The 21,029-nt window shown below is 38.7% G+C and overlaps 6 protein-coding genes across 11 annotated transcripts; 3 read left to right on the plus strand and 3 right to left on the minus strand.

The window, feature by feature from the left end:
• Window positions 1–295: 295 nt before the first annotated feature.
• On the plus strand, window positions 296–4,160 carry LOC17891937 (starch synthase 2, chloroplastic/amyloplastic). The gene is made up of 8 exons (XM_006296946.2): window positions 296–997; window positions 1,313–1,994; window positions 2,103–2,167; window positions 2,271–2,348; window positions 2,460–2,570; window positions 2,654–2,698; window positions 2,786–2,959; window positions 3,044–4,160. The coding sequence occupies exons 1-8, from the start codon at window positions 695–697 to the stop codon at window positions 3,998–4,000; spliced, it is 2,415 nt and encodes an 804-aa protein (XP_006297008.1). The 5' UTR covers window positions 296–694; the 3' UTR covers window positions 4,001–4,160.
• A 36-nt stretch (window positions 4,161–4,196) lies between these two features.
• Window positions 4,197–7,009, minus strand: LOC17891335. Of its 2 annotated transcripts, none has more exons than XM_023785846.1 (4): window positions 6,126–7,009; window positions 5,695–6,042; window positions 4,621–4,850; window positions 4,197–4,524 (listed from the first exon to the last, which is right to left on the minus strand). In XM_023785846.1, exons 1-4 carry the CDS (start codon window positions 6,991–6,993, stop codon window positions 4,255–4,257), a joined length of 1,716 nt encoding a protein of 571 aa, XP_023641614.1. In that variant the 5' UTR covers window positions 6,994–7,009; the 3' UTR covers window positions 4,197–4,254. The 2 variants fall into 2 exon arrangements, with proteins under 2 accessions (XP_023641614.1, XP_006297314.1); XM_006297252.2 differs by having other exon boundaries at window positions 4,197–4,527.
• Window positions 7,010–7,717: 708 nt separating this feature from the next.
• LOC17891072 (uncharacterized protein At5g19025) lies at window positions 7,718–9,187 on the minus strand. 2 transcript variants are annotated; one of them, XM_023785881.1, is made up of 2 exons: window positions 8,293–9,187; window positions 8,057–8,216 (listed from the first exon to the last, which is right to left on the minus strand). In XM_023785881.1, the coding sequence occupies exons 1-2, from the start codon at window positions 8,619–8,621 to the stop codon at window positions 8,057–8,059; spliced, it is 489 nt and encodes a 162-aa protein (XP_023641649.1). In that variant the 5' UTR covers window positions 8,622–9,187. The 2 variants fall into 2 exon arrangements, with proteins under 2 accessions (XP_006298962.1, XP_023641649.1); XM_006298900.2 differs by having other exon boundaries at window positions 7,718–9,181.
• A 184-nt stretch (window positions 9,188–9,371) lies between these two features.
• LOC17893848 (pre-rRNA-processing protein ESF1) lies at window positions 9,372–12,406 on the plus strand. Its single transcript, XM_006296540.2, has 7 exons — window positions 9,372–10,035; window positions 10,143–10,217; window positions 10,398–10,636; window positions 10,724–10,886; window positions 10,971–11,099; window positions 11,220–11,920; window positions 12,012–12,406. Exons 1-7 carry the CDS (start codon window positions 9,457–9,459, stop codon window positions 12,289–12,291), a joined length of 2,166 nt encoding a protein of 721 aa, XP_006296602.1. The 5' UTR covers window positions 9,372–9,456; the 3' UTR covers window positions 12,292–12,406.
• A 111-nt stretch (window positions 12,407–12,517) lies between these two features.
• Window positions 12,518–15,648, minus strand: LOC17892512 (polypyrimidine tract-binding protein homolog 1). 3 transcript variants are annotated; one of them, XM_023785342.1, is made up of 10 exons: window positions 15,362–15,647; window positions 14,868–15,077; window positions 14,208–14,270; window positions 14,048–14,121; window positions 13,851–13,946; window positions 13,681–13,738; window positions 13,484–13,588; window positions 13,320–13,401; window positions 13,084–13,196; window positions 12,518–12,913 (listed from the first exon to the last, which is right to left on the minus strand). In XM_023785342.1, the coding sequence occupies exons 1-10, from the start codon at window positions 15,542–15,544 to the stop codon at window positions 12,698–12,700; spliced, it is 1,200 nt and encodes a 399-aa protein (XP_023641110.1). In that variant the 5' UTR covers window positions 15,545–15,647; the 3' UTR covers window positions 12,518–12,697. The 3 variants fall into 3 exon arrangements, with proteins under 3 accessions (XP_023641110.1, XP_023641112.1, XP_023641111.1); XM_023785344.1 differs by lacking the exon at window positions 15,362–15,647 and adding an exon at window positions 14,417–14,515 and having other exon boundaries at window positions 14,868–14,963; XM_023785343.1 differs by having other exon boundaries at window positions 12,814–12,913; window positions 13,131–13,196; window positions 15,362–15,648.
• Window positions 15,649–17,605: 1,957 nt separating this feature from the next.
• LOC17891539 (transcription factor MYB106) lies at window positions 17,606–20,688 on the plus strand. 2 transcript variants are annotated; one of them, XM_023785851.1, is made up of 4 exons: window positions 17,606–19,352; window positions 19,450–19,579; window positions 19,698–20,041; window positions 20,114–20,688. In XM_023785851.1, the coding sequence occupies exons 1-4, from the start codon at window positions 19,220–19,222 to the stop codon at window positions 20,569–20,571; spliced, it is 1,065 nt and encodes a 354-aa protein (XP_023641619.1). In that variant the 5' UTR covers window positions 17,606–19,219; the 3' UTR covers window positions 20,572–20,688. The 2 variants fall into 2 exon arrangements, with proteins under 2 accessions (XP_023641619.1, XP_023641618.1); XM_023785850.1 differs by having other exon boundaries at window positions 19,216–19,579.
• The last annotated feature ends 341 nt before the right edge of the window (window positions 20,689–21,029 follow it).

A 21,029-nucleotide genomic window follows, 5' to 3' on the forward strand; every position in this document is an offset into this window, starting at 1 on the left:
CTTTTCAAAATCTATTATACATGTTTTAAATGGGAAATTGAAAGGAATGGTTTATGAAATTCTGAATTAGTTTGATGGGAAATAAATGTTTAAAAAGTAGTATGATGGGAGTATGCAAAAGAGGAGTCTTGATATCTGTATTTTTTTGGACGGTAATGATATTTATTTGTAATGGGAAATCTCGAGGAATAAAAATAAAAATTATGTGGCGATGGATCAAATTCATTCATCGGGTGGTATACGAAGAAAAGATAAATAAGAAAGATTTGCATATTATTAAAGCTCATGAATCACGCGATGCTATTCGAGTATTTGACAAGTAGTAAGTAGTATATGGTGAAATCTCTTTTGTGGCCCCATTTTTTGGGCAAATCTCTCTCACACGACTCTGTTTTTGTTTTTGTTTTTGTTTGATTCTTCGTCGCTGTTTTGTTTAAACCACAACAACAACAACATATAACACAGCCGTCGCAACTACACTCACAAAGTATACTCGTTTTTCTCGCTTCTCTCCCGACAAACAAACTAAGCCTTCGTCTTTTGGATCATCTGAGTTCGTCTATTACTTCTGTCCGATTTCGCTGATGAAATCTGTCGGAGTTTGCGTGTGATCGTTCTTCTCATTAATTCATAAAAAAAGGAAACTTTTTTTTTCTTTTTCTTTTGTCGAGTTCAATTGAGGCAAATTCGTTCAATGGCATCAGTTGCCGAGAGCTCTTTTCCTCTTCTGTATCAAATCAAGACTCAGCGTCGGGTCACTTCGTCTTCTACGCTGAGGAATTCGAGTCTTGTCCGAGTTTCTTACCCTGATGGGTCGCTTTCATTCCGTGGTCGGAGCTTCGTTCTTGGGCATCGATGGAAGTGTGTGAGGCGCTTTGAGGCTACGGGCTCAGGCTCTTCTGAATCTGCGAGTGGAGATGAGCCTGAGGATGCGCTTCAGGCTACCATTGAGAAGAGCAAGAAGGTTCTTGCTATGCAAAGGAACCTTCTTCAGCAGGTAGATCCATCTAAATTTGATTGATTTCCTGGGTTTTTATTGTAAAGGTACCTTTTTTAGCCTTTTGGCAACTGTTCAATGTGAGCATTAGGTCGCTCAATTGTTTTCTGGACATCTTTAGAGGTCCAATTTTTACCCATTGAGCTGTCAGAGTGAGAGTGTGATATAAAAAAAAAAGTTTATTATGATGCTTAATTCTATCCTAATCTGCTTTGGAGGCTGCTCTTCACTAGTTTTCTGATTTTTATGTGTCTAATTGTTCTTTGACACTTGTGTTTAACATTCTGTCACTTTATCTATCATGTTACTCTTCAGATTGCTGAAAGGAGGAAGCTGGTCTCATCTATAAAAGAGAGCACACCTAACTTGGATGATGGAGAAGCTTCTTCCAAGGAAGAGTATGATGATTCTTCTGTGAATGCTAATACTAATGCTACTAAAAAAGAAAAGATGGATGGAGATGTAAACGGTAGTGTTAGCCCAGACAGTTATGGCAAGTCATCTTTGAACAAAGAAACAGAAGCTCAGACGTCATCTCTAGGCACTGACTCCTTGAAGAAAAGCAAACAAAGCTCAGCGGCTGTAAGATCTTCTTCCACAGTAACCTCTCCTGAGAAACCATCCAGCGTAGCCACTAATGGGAAACCTTGGTCTAGCGTAGTAGCCTCTAGTCTAGATCCTCCTTATAAACCCTCTTCTACTCTGACCTCTTCTGAGAAAACTTCTGATCCCGTGGTTTCTCCTGGAAAGCCGAGTAATTCGCACGCTGGTGCATTTTGGTCAGACCCTCTACCGTCTTACCTGACTAAAGCACCTGAAACATCAACTATAGAGACCGAGAAGTACATGGAAACAAGAGAGGAAAATAACCCTGAAGAAGCTAGTAGTGAAAGTAATGAACCTGGGAAGGACGAAGAGATGCCACCTCCACTGGCTGGAGCTAATGTCATGAATGTCATATTGGTTGCAGCAGAGTGTGCTCCATTTTCAAAAACAGGTTACTATTTCATTTCTCATCTTTGATAAATTGTGCAAGTTTTCTCTTACTAGTGCATAAGTAGGCTTCCCTTGGTGTACATGAACTGAAGACTGAGAAATTTTATAGGTGGCCTTGGAGATGTAGCTGGTGCTTTGCCAAAAGCTTTGGCTCGGCGTGGACATAGGGTTATGGTAATGTTTATCAAAGAAAGCCTTTTTTGGTGTCATAAAATCTGTCTGTTTGATCGTGGACTCAAACTAGTAAGTTAATCATTTTCTTTATTTGTCTTGCTAGGTTGTGGTTCCTCGGTATGCAGAGTATGCCGAAGCCAAAGATATAGGGGTACGGAAGAGATATATGGTGGCCGGGCAGGTATAAAAGCTGTTAATGTATCAATATCCGAATTTTCATTCCTTTTCATTTATCCTTGGAAAAGAGTAGATGAGGTAGCGAAATATTGATGTGGAGCACATTTTACTGCAGGATATGGAAGTAATGTACTTCCATGCATATATAGATGGTGTGGATTTTGTTTTCATTGATAGCCCTGTATTCAGGCATCTGAGTAATAACATTTACGGTGGAGACCGACTTGTAAGACTTATCTTATTCTCCCTGTTCTTTACCGAAAAATCTATTTCAGCCTACAAGTACTAAGTTTGGTATATTGAATCCAGGATATCTTGAAGCGAATGGTTTTATTTTGCAAGGCTGCTGTTGAGGTAAACCTCTGCTCCTAGATTGTAAACGGGAAATCAATATTTTACTTTCTTCTTATACCAATTTTGGTATCTGGAAACTTTTTTCAGGTTCCGTGGTATGTTCCTTGTGGTGGTGTGTGTTATGGAGACGGAAATTTGGCTTTTATAGCAAATGATTGGCACACTGCATTGCTACCGGTTTACCTGAAAGCCTATTACCGAGATCACGGAATGATGAAATACACACGATCTGTTCTTGTAATCCATAACATTGCTCATCAGGTTAATAATTTCTTCATTTTAAGAAGTGACTTATTTCATGCTTATATTTAGAGATCTGTGCATAACCTATTGGTGGAAAATTAGGGTCGGGGACCGGTAGATGATTTCTCGTGCGTGGATTTACCGAGCCATTACTTGGATACCTTCAAGTTATATGACCCAGTAGGAGGTGAGCACTTCAACATTTTCGCGGCTGGTCTAAAAGCCGCGGATAGAGTTCTCACTGTTAGCCATGGATATTCCTGGGAGGTTAAGACCTTAGAAGGCGGTTGGGGTCTGCATAACATCATAAATGAAAACGACTGGAAATTTAGAGGAATTGTCAACGGTATAGATACAAAAGAATGGAACCCAGAATTTGATAATCACTTGCACTCTGATGACTATACCAACTATTCTGTGGAGACACTTGAGATTGGTAAACCCCAATGTAAAGCTGCATTACAGAAAGAGCTTGGTTTGCCTGTTCGACCGGATGTTCCACTGATCGGTTTTATCGGAAGATTGGATCACCAGAAAGGTGTTGATTTGATAGCTGAGGCGGTTCCATGGATGATGAGTCAGGATGTTCAGCTGGTTATGTTAGGCACAGGGCGACCGGATCTTGAAGAGCTCCTCAGACAAATGGAGCATCAGTACCGAGATAAAGCAAGGGGATGGGTTGGGTTCTCGGTTAAAACAGCACACAGAATAACAGCTGGTGCAGACATATTGCTGATGCCCTCGAGATTCGAACCGTGCGGTCTAAACCAGCTTTACGCAATGAACTATGGAACCATTCCAGTGGTCCATGCCGTGGGAGGGTTGAGAGATACAGTTCAACAGTTTGACCCATATAGTGAAACTGGTCTTGGTTGGACATTTGACAGTGCGGAAGCAGGTAAGCTGATACATGCCTTAGGAAACTGTTTGTTGACATATAGAGAGTATAAAAAGAGTTGGGAAGGGCTTCAGAGAAGAGGAATGACACAAGATTTGAGCTGGGATAATGCTGCAGAGAAGTACGAAGAAGTTCTTGTTGCAGCTAAGTATCAGTGGTGAGTTAACGAAAGTTCCTTTTTTTTACTGTCTATAAAAGAACTTGTCTTTGGAGTTGTTAAGAAGCTTAGCTGTGTAGATTTTGTGATAAAACTACATTGGAGCTCGGCAAATTCTCATGCCATTAAGCTCCTTGTGGTTAAGGATTCAAGCTTGTTAATCTTCTGCCCACTTTCTATAGTAATTCTAAAGTGATAGATAGACTTGAGAAAGTAGATCAATAATTACAAATGGTGAAAACCCTATCTTTAAGATAATCAGGAAGATGGGAATAAAATAGGAGAGAAAGTTCTAGAAATCTTGTCACCGTTAAAGTGAATGTTGTTGAGCTTTTGTTGACACCACTTGAGGTGAGAAGATGAGACTAGAGACATGTGTAAAACCCTAGACACGAGCTTTAAATCTATCATTATGAACCTCACTAACAAATCATGTCCATCTCTCTCTATAGTTTCTTCCATGTTAGAATATTTCTTCTTGAACCAAATTTTCTTCTTGTTCCCTTGCATCTCCTTCAATAGTTGTTCCTTCTTCACAAATCCAAAAAATAAGGTTTTTTAATAAACCTCTAGAGAAATTGGGAAAGTTAAAAGTGTGAAAATTGTTTATAAAAAGGAAATTACCTTTTGGAGTGAATATTTAAGGTCAAGAAAGAGCTTAAAGTCTTTAGGATCTTCCAATTCCTTAAGAGGAGAATTAGTCAAAGAGGTTTTAAGTCTTTCCCATATCAGAGGTTTCTTGATGTCTACTTTCAGAAAGTCATAGAAGACTTCGATGCATCTCTCTATTGCTTTCAACACTTGTTTGTCCTGTCTTTCTTCTGCCCCTTCATGAGGTCCCTCTCTATTATATCCTTTTGATAGAAAACAAATTAAAAAACAAATATATAAGAAAATTATGAGTTCAAAACAAAACTTAGAAAATTCTACATGGAAAAAGAATCTAGGGTATGTAGAGAAAATGACCCCAAAAAGAAGTATCATGTGAAGTTAAACGACTAATGAATCATGAATCATTCCAACCCTCCAATGAAATTTCTATCGAGTTTCGTAAGCACATTTTTTTCCCCTTGGTCAACATGTAGAGTTGACAATTCGTAACAGTTTACTTGATTAAAATACAATGTAGATAAGAGTGTTCTTGTGATGACTTGGGACTTGTGTGACTTATCTCCACCAATATACATTACATACGTCGAGACAGATTCTGTCGACACATAAACTGTTTCTTTAGAAATACAAATTAGAATTCCAAATTATAAGGTATTGTATTCACGTTTGCTTAAGAATTTTAATCAATTGATTAGAGTCGTATCTAAAATGAAATATGTTTGGAGTTTTATAATGTTTTCCTTGATGAGTAAAGTGATGAATCTTGATAGAGATTTTTAGACTTTAGTCAAGAAGTCTGTTAAAACTCATCTAATGACCACATCTTTATAGTTTTTATAAGGAAAAGAAAGATTCATAAACTAATCGTTGTTGCTACTAGAAAGTATATTTTTTTTTTGTTCCTATGATTCCAACCAACGAAATTAAAAACTATATTATATGAACTCTCAATTTATACTCGATGTAACCCACTCACCAAGAAAAGTATTATATATATATCTATATGATTTTAGAAAATTCTTAGTATTATTAATTAATATATGATGATATGCATGTTTGAGATAAATAAACAAAGTAATTAATTACCTGAAAGTCTTGGGACTTGAAAGAAGCTCATCAACTCAACTCTTCTTTGAACAAAGCTCAAGACTCTTTTTCCTTGGCAGCTCTCATCTTCCAAGAACCTCTCTAACAAGACCTGAAAGTTTTGGAAGTCTCTAGAGATATCATCCTCATATAAACCACCTCTTGAATCAGCGGGTTTCAAATGATCTCTCACTGTAATGTACTGATTCAGAAGAGCTTCCCATGATAAACACGATTGAGCAACATAGACTAGCTCAAGGTCTCTCTTTATGCTTTGTTTTAGCCTCTTCTCTGCAGTTTCTCCCCATAAGCTCAAACTACTTGCGGTTACTTGGTTCATGATCGCACCTACAATGACAAAAATGGATATTAACATATAATGGAATTATTGATATGGATATGGTTGGTAATATATATAGAAAAAGACTTACTTAGACCATAGGTTCTATCGCGGCTGAGGATGTCATACCATCTCATTCTTTCGCAGTAATTCTTGTATACTTGATCGGTTTCAACATCTTCAACCCCCCGTTGTGTTGGATTCTCTACAAGAATTGAATCTTGGCACGCTGAATCCAAGCTTGCAATAGATAAAGGCGAAGAATGATCTCTATCGCTAGCTCCTAGAGAAGATAGATCAGTCTCCACGTCTGAGTTTTCAATATCTTCCTCTTCGTCATCATTGGTTGTTATAGAATTTTCAACTTCTTGATCTAGTGGCACAGTCTGACTTTCGAGCTCAAGATTCTTCTCTATGTTTACAGCATCAACAATGTCATCAATGCCTTGTTCCTCTTCCTCCTCGCCCTCCGTTTCAAGAAGCTCAACAACATCTTCTTGATCGAAATCATAAAAAAAATCACCTTCATCTTCCTCTACAAAAATCTTCCCTTCTCGCAGAGCTAGAAGAACCTTTAATTGAGTATCCACTTGGTATTTAAACGAAAAGCTAAAGGCGGGAATCGGACTATGTATACTTCTAGCAAGTTCCAATTTATTAAGGGTATTCTTGAGATCTTGACTAGACTCAATATTACATGTAACTTCCCTTCTGACCATAATGACTCGAAGAAAACTACTAAATAGCTTATAGAGCGTGACCAAGAACGATGAATAGGCGTTGTATAACGTTCGAACAGATGGTAGAAGCCATAAAAAGAAGAGAGAAAACCATATAAGAAGTTGACAAAGAAAGAGAACAAGAGGGTGCATGTATAATCTCATGTTAGACGATTTCAAGAAACCATCTCGAATCACTATGGATTCTACAATTAGCCAACATGTTGAGAGTATAGCCATCAAATTTTACAGAGAAGCAGAGAGAGAGAGAGGGGAAGAGACAGGGACTCATAAAGAGTGTCTTTATAAAGACGAAGAAGATGATGAAGAAGCTGCTGAGAAAAAGCCTTGTTGGAAATTTTTATCCCTCACAGCATGATCATTATTAAATAAAGTTGGTAAAGGGTCAAGTTTATTATCTTAAATCTTCTTTCCTTATTAGTTGATTCAAGATTTGGCTTTAACTTTTAAACATGTTGGAAATATTCGGATTCTGAATTATACTAATTCAATTTGTAACAGAAAAATATTCGTTTTAGTGTTAACTAAACCTATAAGGCCATCTATTGGCTATACTCTAATTTTTTTAATTAAAAGAGCCATCTTGACCCTCCATAGTTCTACTTGTTAACCTACGCCAGAAAAATGGAACTAATGCCATGATTTTGTTACTTTTTGTTTCTTATCAATCATCAATTTTTTTATATTTAAAATCCAGATAGAAGCTCATCACTTCTCAAGCTCCATCACAGAGCACATATGAATAACACAGAGAACTAACAGACACCCGAACGCACATGATGTTCTTCAATGTTAGTAACAGCCATCATGATGTAACCTGCATAAGAGCTTCAAGCTTCAACCTTCACAGTCGAATAATCTAACCAGATCACATACCACAACATCCTTTCTTATTGCCATAGGGGGTGGATCTCAAACACAAAAGTAAGCACAAATGAAAGAAGAGAGTATAACCAAAATGTTCTTTCACTATAACCAGTTTCCCACAATATCCTTACAATGCTTGTTCCCATTGTACCTTATTTAAACACAGACTATAACATATATCAGTTCTTGTAAAAAAGTGTGTATGAGAGTAAAGCTAACCAAAGAAAAGTGTGTGTAACACAATCCAATCTCATTTCCAAAGACTGAACCTAGTTTAACGTTGTCTTTTTCAATTTTCATTTCTTGATCTTCCTCTGCTGCTTCTTTGGTCCCGAAACCACTAATCTCCTTACAGAACAACCACATCTGGCTCTGAAAACAAGCACGGCTCGCCCATTAGGCGGTGCCATCTTCTTCAGCTCGGCTTCCAGTTCACGGTGATGGACACGAGGCAGCTCAAACATGCCCCTCTTGCCATTGCTGTTGTTGGAGCTCTTGACGCATTCCTCAGTCTCAAGCTGGATATCAAACTCAACAGCTTTCCTAAGCCCTTTACAATTGGGTTTCCCGCATCTCTGCATAGTACACAAGAGTATAACAAGCCAAGTGGAGATGGCAGCGCAGAAGATGCTCAAAGCTAACGATCCATACACAATCGGGTTCTGCAAAATCTCTTGTTTGACTAAAACAGAGAGATCTGAGAAGACCTCAATCGATTTGAGGGTGATGAGCTTGACGTAAGGGAAGAACAAGAACCCGCAGGCGGTGATCACGGCGATAAGGATCACGACATCAATAGCAGCCGACTGAGATCCGTCGCAGACAGGGAATTTGGAACAGGTTGGTGAGGAAGTGTAAGACTTACGGGAGCTTCTTGGTTTTGGGTGCAAATTTGAGGAGTGAAGAGAGTTGGACATGATCAAAGTAGGAGCTTGGTCGACGGAATTGCAGACCGAGATTGAGCTATGGAAATATACCATCTCACTCACAAGAGCTACTCGAATCCCTCGAGATCAATTAATAAGCAACCAGAAGAAGAAACCGAGTTCAAAATCTTCAAAGTTTGGTTCTTTTTCCCCTCTCTCTAAGCTATAGAAATCGAATCGAGCTATGTGGGATTGGATTGGATCAGAATCGATCTATGAAACTCGATTAGAACCCGAATTCTCGATCCACGATCAAACCCAGAAATAAGATGGATCAAAGGTAGAGAAATATGGAATTCACCTGATCAAATTGGGATATAGAAGAAGCTCGGTTTCAATCAGATCAAAGTGAAATGTCTTCTTCTTCTTCTTCTTCTACGGCAACCCAACTTGTGAGTTGGTACAAACTGATCACAGAATTTGTAGCAGCCTGTCAAAAACCTAAGAAGCCGATCCAAAAGAGAAGCTGAACCCGAATCGGAAAACAATGGAAAAGACGAGATAGAACAACAAGGCAAATAGAAATTCAACGTGTTGAGAGAAATTGAATCGTCGTCGTCGTCATGATGAATTCAAAAATCATCAATCGGTTTTAATTTTGAAGGGTCCAAATCCAATCGGAATGGGAATGGTATATTCGTAGAGGTAACGAGAGAGCCAAGAGTAAGTGACACGCGTTTTTTTTAGATAACTCTTTCTTTCCATTGCATATAGTGACGTCATCAGTATTCCTTACACACAAAATTAAAAATAAAAAAACTTATTTTTATATATAAAAACCCTAACTTTGTGTTTCTACTTCCTCTTCTTCTACGTCTGCTACCTCGTTGAACAGCCACTGCCCTAAAACCCTAAAAGCTCCGCTGTTCCTTTGAATCAATATCCAACGATGGGTTCGAAGAACAAAAAGCAAAGGAAGGGAGAGAGCAACGAAGCTAAAGGATCCGGTGGTGGAGTCGCTGAGGAAGGCAAACATATGATTAACGACCCAAGGTTTTCGTCGGCGCACACTGACCCTAGATTCCGTAGGATGCCGAGGCGTGAGCTTAAAGTCGCCATTGACTCTCGATTCAAGCCTGTCCTCTCTGATAAGCGATTTGCCTTGGGTTCTGCTCCTGTCGATAAGCGTGGCAAGCGGAGACGAGGCGGCACTGGAGACAATTTGCTTCGGGATTTTTATCGAATTGATGACGAAGATGATAAAAAGAAGAAGAAGAAGAAGGATACTGGTGAGGATGAATCTGGGGATGAGAGTGAGAAAGAGTTGGTTGATCTGAAATCTGAGGCAGAGTCAGAGGAAGAGAGTGAGCCTGAGAAAAAGCTTGCGTCTTTGGATGATGAATCTAATGAGGAAGCAGAGTCTGATGAGGAAGCTGAGTCTGAAGAGGTATCCGAGGAGGAGGAAGAAGAGGAAGATACCGATGAGGACGATGAAGCTATCTACGAAGACGATGAACCAGAAATTCCGGTAAATTGCTCAACTTTGATTCATATGCCTTGTTGTTCCATTTCTGCTTTTACCAGTTTTTGATAAATATCTCGTCTTGCAAATTTGGTGATGATGATGGTTTCTAGGAAGAGAACATTCCGACTATCCCTCAAGAAACTCACAGACTCGCTCTCGTTAACATGGATTGGAAATATGTCTCTGTAAGTTCTCCATCGTTGATGTATTGTTTCAAATTGGCCTTCTTTCGTGTTAATAATATCTTTGCTATGGTTATGGAACTAATCTTATCTGTGGGAATCGATACTTTATGATCAAGCTTTTTCGTCGAAAAATTAGTTAGAGCTTGCGTTCTTTTGGCTGATATTTTATTTGTTACTTAGGCCAAAGACTTGTACGTCGTTTTGAATTCGTTTCTGCCTAAAGATGGGCGCATTTTGTCTGTGGCCGTCTATCCATCTGAGTTTGGACTTCAGCGAATGAAAGAGGAGGAAATTCACGGCCCGGTAATTGATGGCGACAAAAAGAATGGAGATGGTGATGATGATGAAGAAGATGAAGAGGAGGAAGATGAGGATGTCAACAATCAGAAGCTACGTGCTTACGAGATAAGTAGATTAAAGTAAGTTCAAACTTGCTGTATCTAAAGTATATGTGGTGGAGGAGAAACCATTACTGAAACTCGCTATTACTGTTGCTCTGTTTTCAGGTATTATTTTGCTGTTGCCGAGTGTGATTCAAGTGCTACTGCAGATTACTTGTACAAATCATGTGATGGAATTGAGTTTGAAAGATCCTCAAACAAGCTCGACCTAAGATTTATCCCTGATTCCATGGAATTCAAACATCCACCTCGTGATATCGCATCCGAGGTGCGTACCGCTACTTCCTTTTACTTGAGATCTTTTTGTTTCATGGTGAATACTTATGAACTAAAATTTGTTATACAAATTTAGGCACCTGCTGGTTATGAAGGTTTAGATTTTCAGAGCCGAGCCCTGCAGTTGAGCAAAGTTAGTCTTACGTGGGATGAAGATGAGCCCCACCGCATTAAGACCTTAAATCAGAAATTCAATCCTGAACAGGTCTGTACGCTGTTTATAATTTATGTGATTAGGCTTAATTGCTTAAGAGCAACACACATTAAGACGTTTTGTTCTAGTGTTAGTGTTCTGATGTAGTTTATACAATTTTCTCAATCATAGTTGGCAGATCTTGAGATGAAGGAATTTTTAGCTTCTGATGAGAGTGAGTCTGATGACGAAGACGACAACAATGAAGGTATTAACAGGAATAAAGTGGAGAAGAGGAAAGATAAGTACCGAGCTTTAATTGAATCTGAAAATGTGGATTCTGATAAAGACGTGGAAGAGGAGAATGACCAGGATATGGAGGTAACATTTAATACCGGGTTAGAAGATCTTAGTAAAGAGATTCTCAAAAAGAAAGACAAGAAGTCAGAATCGGTCTGGGAGTCATATCTAAGGCAGAGACGCGAGAAGAAGAGGGCCAGGAAGAATAATAAACAGAATGATGATTCTTCTTCCCCGGATGATGATGATGATGATTACATTGATCGAAAGGCAGTGAAAGGTGATGGTGATGACGATTTCTTTATGGCGGAACCTCCTCTTAAGAAGAAGAAAGAAGGAAAGACGAAGAAGAAGGGTTTAGAGGAGGAAGTAGCAGCGGACGAAAGAGCCAGAGCGGAGCTAGAGTTGTTACTAGCTGATGAGAATGCAGGAGACGGTAATGGTCTGAAAGGGTATAATATTAAACGGAAAGGTAAAAAAGGAAAAACTGATATATCAGAAGAGAAGATACCTGCGGGTGTTCTTGATCCGCGGTTCTCAGCTGCATACTCTCCTGCCTATGCCATCGACCCTACGGATCCACAGTTTAAAAGGTAAATTGATGAGAAATCCAATTTTTGTGGGAGTCTTTGTTGTGAATGGCGGAAGCTTATGAATTTTGGGGTTTCTTTTTTTTTTTTGCAGGAGTGCTACGTACATAAGGCAACTAGCAATGAAGCAAAAGGAAGTTTCAAAAAGCCACGAGGAAGCGGAAGAGACAGCGCCAAAGGAGAAACAAGAGTTGAATTCAGATGGTAACTTGGGGTCTAAGAAAGAGAGACACGAGCTCTCTTCTACTGTCAAATCTTTGAAGATGAAGATGATTAACAAGGATTCGGAGAAGAAACAAGCGGGTAACGCAGTGACTTCCTCGACTCTGGCTCAGCGAATTAAGAAGAAAGCCAAAGATTTATCAAAGAAATAATGTCTTTGTTGTTTCCATCCAAATCAATTTTGTTTTGTTTTATACACAATGATAATTTACAACATTTTTTTCTAGAGAACAATTACAATCTTGATTATAACCTCAAATCAGTTAATGTTTGTTTTGTCCTTCTAATAGATGATAAAACACTGTCACACTCATCTTTATGGGCTAGTCTCTGCATCAATATGAGTCCTTCCAAATCTATTATTTTTGAGAATAATCGTAGGCGCAACACTGGCTTTTTAAATTTATTACTTGGTTTCCCCACTTAAATATGTCTATTTAACCAAAAAGAACAATCACACTTTTACCTGAAATTTAACACTGGTGAAAACTAACATGGAAACACTCCCAGTTCTGTCTTTAGGCGACAGCAAAATCCGAAATTGTAGTAAACAATATCTCAACCATAGTATGGAGGAGGATGACCTGAAGGTGAAGCCCCATTGGGATCAGATGGTGGGTACATATATGGGCTTCCACCATAACCTCCGTATTGAGTTTGCACCTGCGGATTCTGCCAACCTGCTGGCGCAGAAGCCGAGACTCCGGGCGCCTTTTGGGCCACCAGCAAGCTTAGATCAGGGAGTGTATAGTCTCTGCTTTTGTCGCTAAAAGCCTTCATTCAAAAACGGGGAAATAAAAGACGAAATTAGAAGTTGATTCCAGATTTCGCATTGAAAGGTACAAAAGAAAAAGAAAAATTAAGCATATGTCATTACTATGCTCTTCGCCTCACATTTTGTTTTTCTAGGTACACAACTCCAAAAAGCAACAAATCTTATGTACCTTAACATTGAGATCAGTATGACGAGAGTATGATAGTCGAAGCTTACAGTAGCCACCGTCATATATGCAGTGTCCTTCCAGTGCTTCTTTAGCTATTGCCGCCGTTGCTATATCTACAAAGAAGAAATAACAAACATGAAGGAGAAGATGATTGTATTAAAATTCTTAGCATGGGTATGTTCAGAATTAAAGGGGTTGAATGGATCACAATCAGATATTTTTGCAAGGCAATGTACCAGAGTACTGAATTAAGGCTTGCGTTGAACCATTCTTCTCAAATATAGCAATCTTCTGGACAGTTCCATACGCGGAAAACACCTATGAGAAGCAAAAGATACTATTAATTTAGAGAGATTAAGCATATTTAGAATCAGAAATGCACATGACTGTTGTTTCTCACCGTATGAAGAACATCCACAGTGACAGCATACTGCATGTTCTCAATCAGACCAAGAAGGACGTTGCTCTGAGATTCCACTTTCTTGCCGTCAGCACCTAATGCAGGCTGAAGAAATATCATAGGCCAGGTAAGAAAGGTAAACACTGGTGGAGACGGATAGATAAAAGTGTGAGGAAGGCAGGGGAAGAAAATGATACCTGCATAGACCCATCCATTGCCGTATGATTCACTGGAAGGTATGGATTTGTGTAATCTCTGTGTACATCCAAGAATCAAACATATGATACGACTAATATAACATAAGGTTTTCGACATCACAGGTAGCATATGGAGACAGAGGCACATTTTAAAGGGGTCAAAACTCTACCTGCTCCGGTGGGACTGAAACTTGATGTTGAGATCAGTATGAGCTGAATAAGACATTCGCAAATTGCACGAACCAACATGTTCCGGGAGCAAATATCTAAATTTAAAGTTTCCAAACATAAAAAATATATAATTAGTAGAGTTATATCTTAAGGAGAAAACACATGTGTTGATGCATTGCAGAAAATATGAGAATACCTGGGTATACTTCTGCTATCTAAAGCATTTCTTGCTGCAGATGCAGTTTCCACATCACTAAATTGAACTAGTGCCTGGGAGGTTAGGAAAACAGAAACCAAAGATTAATATCATTTCATCTTCTCTATAGAGAGGTTCGATACAAATCTCAATGTCTTACCTGGAAACCAGCAGCTTTCTCAAAAGTGGCAATTTTGTGCACGAATCCGAAAGCAGAAAATACCTGAAACAAATTTGGACTCGGTATGAATCGTGACCAAACGTTGGAGGGATAATAACTAAAGGGAACCAAAACAGTTGAAAGAAGCTCAAATGTTCACGGAGTGGGACTAAAAAAGAGAAGAAGCCCAGATAAGTACAGAGTGACACCTGTCCACTTATGGGCATGATAGACCATAGATAGGAGAATGACGAGATACTATTTCCAAACTCTCTCCAGAAAGATTTTTAATAAAGAGGCATCAACATCTGTGATTCGAGCATTTCATTAATGGTGACATACTATGATTTGAATAGTCTGTCTATGTAAATTACTCAAAGAAGTTTGTTTAATAGCAAGTTGAAATCTTTTTATAAATTCTTCTGCTCGAAGCACAACACACTGCCTCATGTGTTGCCTCAACAATGTAAAAGTATCAAGCACAAATTTTATCAAATATGACCAATTTTAACTGAGAAATGCCTATTGATACAAAAAAAAAAGGAAAAATTCAGTGAAAGATTCTCACACTCTGAATCATTTACCAAGCTGACCACCCCGGGAAGCAAAAATCAAAGTGATACGTAAGCAAGAATTTTAAAATCGAGTTAATGCACTCACCAGATGGATAACATCGATGCTCACTTCGTGAGATTCCACTCCTTCAAAGGTAACCAAGAGGACATTTCCAGGGACATCTCCAGGACTCTGATTGTTTACAATTTCATGCCGATTAGAGTACTGGATGTAGACAGTTTTGCCCCGAATCTGTGCGGGCTCTGAAGATGAAGCATAATACGAAACCATTGATATAGCTTGGTTCAAGTCAGCCTGTGAAGCAAAAATTAATGGTCCATCAAGAGAAATGCAAGAAAAGGAAGGAACTAACAGCTACAAGAGTCAACCATAGGTTTCACAACTTAATGCTTCAGAAACCAATTCGACATGGTCATGATTCCTGATGAGATACTACAATTAAAGTAATCTTCGATTCTAAGGGCTTCAATCACAATTAGCAGTTCCGACTTGGCTTTATTTTCTCCTAACCAAATCCCAGGAGCTCGAATTTGGGGGCATAGAAATTAACAAACAATCTATTCGGAGAAAAAACTCACAAATTCGACGAAAGCTTGGTTGCGATTGGCGCCGACGTTGCTCTTGGTATTCACGATCTTGCCGAATCGTTTGCAAAGGTCGATGAGCTCTTCCTCCACGCATTCCCATGGAAGATTCCGCAGATGCACCACCTTCGACGGCGTCTGAGTATAGCGGAACTGCGTTTGGCCTGAGCTAGACATCTCCGGTATGGCGTTCGATACTTGCTCGGATTTGGTTAACGATCACACAGACCAAAGCCGCCGGAAAATAAAGTTTTATCGATTCGATTCTCTCGATTAGAGAGTAAAATCTGATCGGAACCAAACCCATACAGCTAAATTATCAGGAAAACTTTTCAAAATTGCCCCCAATATTTATATTTTCTCCATATTTGTCCCTTAACTTATATGTCTGTTACTACTAGTCCCTTACTTCAACCATTGTGGTACACTAATCACTAGAATAGTAAAATACCATTATCGATCAGTCCAAGCCGATCTCTAACTATTGAAGAAACATGCATGCTTCCGTTTCAAAGCTAATGATTTGTTCTTCTTTTGTTTTATGGTATAAGGTTAACATATATATACTTCATATATACTAGTACCAAGTACGGTCGTAGCTAGAAGAAGTTACCAATCCAACTTATGGATTCCACCATGGCCTGTTCTGAATGAGAGCACATATGTGAAATAGTCTAGTCGGCTTGTTGTATGCCAAGTTTAATTTGTGACCCCTTTAGGGAAATACTAAATTGAACCCGAAAAAGCAAAACACTTTTGATTTAGTCAGAGAGGCTTGGGACTTCAAAATTCACAACTCGTAGCTGTTTCTTGACCCTACATGAGCTAACTATCAGTTAAATCTCATATCATTACGTCCTCTTAATATTACTTGTTGTCTTTGTCGAGAAGGTCTCAGTAGTCTGTACTGTTTGTGTGAAGGGGCTAATCCATTAATACTGTTTTAATTATATTATTAACTAGCCTTTAACATTGTACTTAGTTTGTTGTAGTTTCTTTACTTGCGTGGCTTGTTTCTTGCCGTAAGTTCTCTCAAAGTACTTGGTCTACTGTGATTAAGATGAGAATTGTGCTGTTTGGTTCCCTTCCTCTTTGTTGACTTTTAGTTGGATAATTGGGTCCTGTCTTGCTGAAGATAGTGAATGAAAAGGTTGGAGCATAACTTACCGAGAGAACAGGTAAGTTTGGGTTTAGACAGGGATGGATGAGTTATATACTATTGTTACTTGGATTAAACGATCCTACAAGATAGCAATGTTTTCATCTTAGGAAAAAGTGGGAAGAATCTAGTCAGGCTTTGGTCAATGGACAAGGAACGTCTTATCCAGTGACTGCAGGTTACAGAAGCTGGCCAGCTTAGGAAACCGTGTCTGCGTTTTTAATGTCTTTAGTACTTCAGTATTTACTAAGCCAACTTAACAGTGTTTTACATAGTTTTCGTATCAAAAGTTTGAAACAGTTCCGAGGAAAGAGACTTGGAGCATTGATGTACTTCTTGTTTACTGATTTCCCATGCGTGTGACATCTTGTTCTTTTCGGTAGAACGAGCAGCACACTGATGCTAAAGACTTGGGGGCATTGATGTGGGAATTTAAGAAACTATAATTTCTGGTCCAAAAACTGATGATAAAGAAAAGCAAATGGTTATCAGTTGACTTTAAAAGCTTTGGCCCCTCTTCTTGGCTCTCATTGATTCTTGTTTCTAAACATTTTCATCTAGGGAGGTTCATCTACGTGGATGGGTGTGATTTTGACAAGTGGCATCATCACCCATGAAGATTATTGAGCGATGTTTGGATCATGAAAGTTTAAAGAGTAGAAGCTGGCAATATGAAATCAGCAAGACATTTATAAAGGTGTCCCCATTGTCCTTTACATCTTTTGCAGCCAATATGAATTTGAATTGTTTTTTTTTTTTTTCAATTTTAACAATTTATTTTTGTTTTTATTGGTACAATTCGTTGGGCCTTGTGATTTTGTCTTATGGTTTGAGTGCGATAAAGATACTTTCTTCTCTCCCTTCAAGCTTGGAGCCCCACCTCAATAAATCCTCCTTTGCTGCCATGGCACACACTTGAGGATACTCTTTCTTTCTTTGGTCTGGTAAAATCTCTTTAATGTCACCGTCACCGCCATTAATCGTCTACCTTTCTTGGCAGCAAAAGTTACCTTTGTCGACAACCTTCGATCACTTGTACACCATCCAAACCATGTATGATACTGAAAATTTCATAGTGGTTAGTAAGAAACAATGTAAAAATTCTACGGTCGAGCAGAAATGTAGTTTAAGAGATCATGTACGATCATGTTTTTCAAAAGCCTTTCTGATACGCTACTGGTCAAAATGGTAAACCAAATACTATTAATTTTGTTACCTCATCAAGTAGATATTTGATGGTTAAAGTTTCTGTATACTTTTCAACATTCATTGTCTATCTTAGTTTATCTTTGTGAAAAGAATAGATTTTCTGATGAATTGACACCAAGAACAGTGGAGCAGCCAGTGGGACTTTCATTAAATGATGAAGGAATCACACAAGGAAAGGTTTTTCATCTCCTTTCTTCTTGCTCCCCACCACATTAGTGCTTCCTCTCTCACATTTACAAGGTTAGACTCTCTAATTTTACAATGGTCGAAATTCCTAGTTTGTTTACCGCAGTCATAGTTTTCTGATCTACATCTTTAGAGAGAGAGAGTGGCCATTAGTGTAAATGTGTTTGCATAAAACTTTTGATGCTTCCACAGGGAGAATTTTGCCATTTGCAGAGCAATCACTAATTGAATTAAGAACAAGTCTAAGCTAATGACATCATAGACAACCAATTAATTACTTGCAACTACTTTGCATTTTCCATTTTTTCTATAATTAGGATCTATAAATCATTAAGATTTTTTGCTCTTAAGTTTCTTCAAATACCATCAATCCTCTATGTCTGATTTACTTTTCCCATTATAGTGCCAGCTTCCACTTCTTCACCGTCATTTAACAGCATTTACTATTGTGGAGTTCTTGAAAAAGCTAACAAAAATGTGAAATACTCGAAAAGAAATCAATAAACACGTTTTCATAAAGCAGTATAACTTAGTAGGGTAACTAGTTATAGAGAGTAACTATAAGAACTTGGTAGCTTTCAAGAAACCAGACCTTAATAGGATAACCTGTAGTAAGAAACCTTGAGCATCTTCTTGACCCTAGTTTAAGCACCTTTAGTGAGGATTCTTTTACATTTTATACATAGTTTTTAAGATGAGTTTTGAGCCAGGAAACCGATGGAGACTGTCGATAGCGAACTTTGATACGAGAAAAATGTGGAAAATTAACAAGAATGGTTTCAATGTCAAAACTGTTCAAGGACCACAGAGTTAGTTTGTTTAAGGCTAATGAGGAGAAGAAAAAACATTCTTCTCTATGACATTATCCTAAGTTGCAAGTTTATCAAAATGAGGGCTATTGATAGATGTTGACCTTAAAATTTACTCCAGGTTCTGAAATTAACTGTTTTACCTTGTGTTGAGAGGTACAATTCCAAGGTAAGGATGGCCACTTTTTGGGTGCTCTGTTGAGTCTTTAAAAGGAAATCAAGGTGTTGGAACCACAAAGGTAATAATATCTCTCGACCCCATCTAATTGAATGCCAATCCATGTCAGAGACCGGGAAAAGGGGCGCTTACAGAACCTAAACAGAGACATCTTCTGTTGTGTTTCTCCCTCTATATATCAGAGTGACGCCAAGGGAGCAGCTTTTGTGATTATAGTGATCATGATCATCTAATGATAGCTATTCCATACACTACACATTGAATCAGAGTGAAGCTTCTTCTTCAGTAGTGTTCTAACTGTGTGGCAGATAATGGGTCGATCACCGTGTTGTGATAAAGCCGGGTTGAAGAAAGGGCCCTGGACACCAGAAGAGGATCAGAAACTGTTGGCTTATATTGAAGAACATGGCCATGGAAGCTGGCGTTCTTTGCCGGAGAAAGCCGGTAACCCCACATCTCTCTGCTCTTTACTCTTCCACAAACCGCATATATTCTTCTTTGTCATCTATCTCTACTGAAACCTTCTTCAAACTCCTTATAGGTCTCCAAAGGTGCGGAAAGAGTTGCAGACTCAGATGGACTAACTACCTAAGACCTGACATTAAGAGAGGCAAATTCACGGTACAAGAAGAACAAACCATCATTCAACTCCACGCTCTCCTCGGAAACAGGTGAATTTATCAGTCACACTGTCACAGTCTCTGAAAGGATCACTCCAAAAGTTTAATCCTTTTGTGATTGCTTTAAAGCCAACAAGTTGATCTCTCTGATGAGTCCTTAATCTCATAGGTGGTCAGCGATTGCAACTCACTTACCAAAAAGGACAGACAACGAGATCAAGAACTACTGGAACACACACTTGAAGAAACGTCTGCTTAAAATGGGGATCGATCCAGTGACTCACAAGCACAAAAACGAGACCCTCTCGTCTTCCACAGGTCAATCCAAGAACGCAGCCACGCTTAGCCATATGGCTCAATGGGAGAGTGCTAGGCTCGAAGCTGAAGCAAGACTAGCTAGAGAATCAAAGCTTCTCCATTTGCAGCATTACCAAAACAATAACCTTAACAAATCAGGTCCTCAACATTGCTTCACTCACAAAACATCAACAAATTGGACTAAACCAAACGAAGGTAAGAGACAATGAACAAAAAAAACTCAACTTTGAATGGTTTTGGTAATGTATCGATGGAAACTTTTGACAGGAAGTGGAGATCAACAGCTTGAATCTCCGACATCGACGGTGACATTCTCCGAGAATCTTCCTCTGATGATCATGCCTTTAGGAATTCCAACGGACAACAGAAATAGAAACAATAACAATGAATCCTCTGAGCTTCCGGCGATGATTGAATTCGCCGTATCTTCCTCGACCTCCTCCGATGTGAGTCTGGTCAAAGAACACGAACACGACTGGATTAGGCAAATCAACTGTCCTTGTCCTACGGAAGGAATAGGAGAAGGATTCACGAGCCTTCTCCTCGGTGATTCAGTCGGCCGGAGTTTATCCACCGGAAAAGGCGAAGCGACGGCCTCCTCCGTCGCCGGAGCTGGGGTGGTCAGCGAGAGTGAGTATAACTACTATGAGGATAACAAGAACTACTGGAATAGCATTCTCAACTTGGTTGATTCTTCACCGTCCGATTCCCAAGCGATGTTCTGATCTAAGGGTCTACAGTGATTTGATTTCTCCATAAAAAAATACTTGTCATCTCAGATTGTTTTTTTTTTCTTTTTTGGGCTTTTTTTTATATAATGTCGATAGCTTTCTTTTCCAATACTTTTACTTGTCTTTATTTCGTTATATTATTATTATTATTATTATGAAATATATTATATGGGATGAAATTTCATGAAAATGACTTTTGACAAAGAAATTTGTATTCTAGTATCCAATGATATGTTCAATTCATATATTATGCTTTTATGTTGGGGTATATCATAATCATATACAGTTTAAAGAAAAATATTTAGTAACTCTGATAGTTGAATACGTAAAACCAATAGTTTTGTGCTAGTGTCGTTATCATTGTGTTTAAATTTCAAACTACATATGTTTTTGGCATCATCGGTTTAATCGGGAGTGAAAGAGTAGTTGAGCTTTCCTCTTGTATATGTGTG

Source organism: Capsella rubella, unplaced genomic scaffold, assembly GCF_000375325.1.
Source record: "Capsella rubella cultivar Monte Gargano unplaced genomic scaffold, Caprub1_0 scaffold_3, whole genome shotgun sequence".
Taxonomy (NCBI): domain Eukaryota; kingdom Viridiplantae; phylum Streptophyta; class Magnoliopsida; order Brassicales; family Brassicaceae; genus Capsella; species Capsella rubella.

Coding starts and splice junctions, on each gene's coding strand:
- LOC17891937 (XM_006296946.2), top strand. CDS start 695: ATGGCATCAGTTGCCGAGAGCTCTTTTCCTCTTCTGTATCAAATCAAG. Junction 2,699..2,785: donor TTTGCAAGGCTGCTGTTGAG/GTAAACCTCTGC, acceptor AACTTTTTTCAG/GTTCCGTGGTATGTTCCTTG. Junction 2,960..3,043: donor TCCATAACATTGCTCATCAG/GTTAATAATTTC, acceptor GTGGAAAATTAG/GGTCGGGGACCGGTAGATGA.
- LOC17891335 (XM_006297252.2), bottom strand. CDS start 6,993: ATGGCTATACTCTCAACATGTTGGCTAATTGTAGAATCCATAGTGATT. Junction 6,043..6,125: donor CGATAGAACCTATGGTCTAA/GTAAGTCTTTTT, acceptor TTGTCATTGTAG/GTGCGATCATGAACCAAGTA. Junction 4,851..5,694: donor TCAAGTCCCAAGACTTTCAG/GTAATTAATTAC, acceptor TTCTATCAAAAG/GATATAATAGAGAGGGACCT.
- LOC17891072 (XM_006298900.2), bottom strand. CDS start 8,621: ATGGTATATTTCCATAGCTCAATCTCGGTCTGCAATTCCGTCGACCAA.
- LOC17893848 (XM_006296540.2), top strand. CDS start 9,457: ATGGGTTCGAAGAACAAAAAGCAAAGGAAGGGAGAGAGCAACGAAGCT. Junction 10,036..10,142: donor ACGATGAACCAGAAATTCCG/GTAAATTGCTCA, acceptor GATGGTTTCTAG/GAAGAGAACATTCCGACTAT. Junction 10,218..10,397: donor TGGATTGGAAATATGTCTCT/GTAAGTTCTCCA, acceptor TTTGTTACTTAG/GCCAAAGACTTGTACGTCGT.
- LOC17892512 (XM_023785342.1), bottom strand. CDS start 15,544: ATGTCTAGCTCAGGCCAAACGCAGTTCCGCTATACTCAGACGCCGTCG. Junction 14,271..14,867: donor GCATCGATGTTATCCATCTG/GTGAGTGCATTA, acceptor AATTTGTTTCAG/GTATTTTCTGCTTTCGGATT. Junction 12,914..13,083: donor ATACTGATCTCAATGTTAAG/GTACATAAGATT, acceptor TTTTGAATGAAG/GCTTTTAGCGACAAAAGCAG.
- LOC17891539 (XM_023785850.1), top strand. CDS start 19,314: ATGGCCATGGAAGCTGGCGTTCTTTGCCGGAGAAAGCCGGTAACCCCA. Junction 19,580..19,697: donor CACGCTCTCCTCGGAAACAG/GTGAATTTATCA, acceptor TTAATCTCATAG/GTGGTCAGCGATTGCAACTC. Junction 20,042..20,113: donor TTGGACTAAACCAAACGAAG/GTAAGAGACAAT, acceptor AACTTTTGACAG/GAAGTGGAGATCAACAGCTT.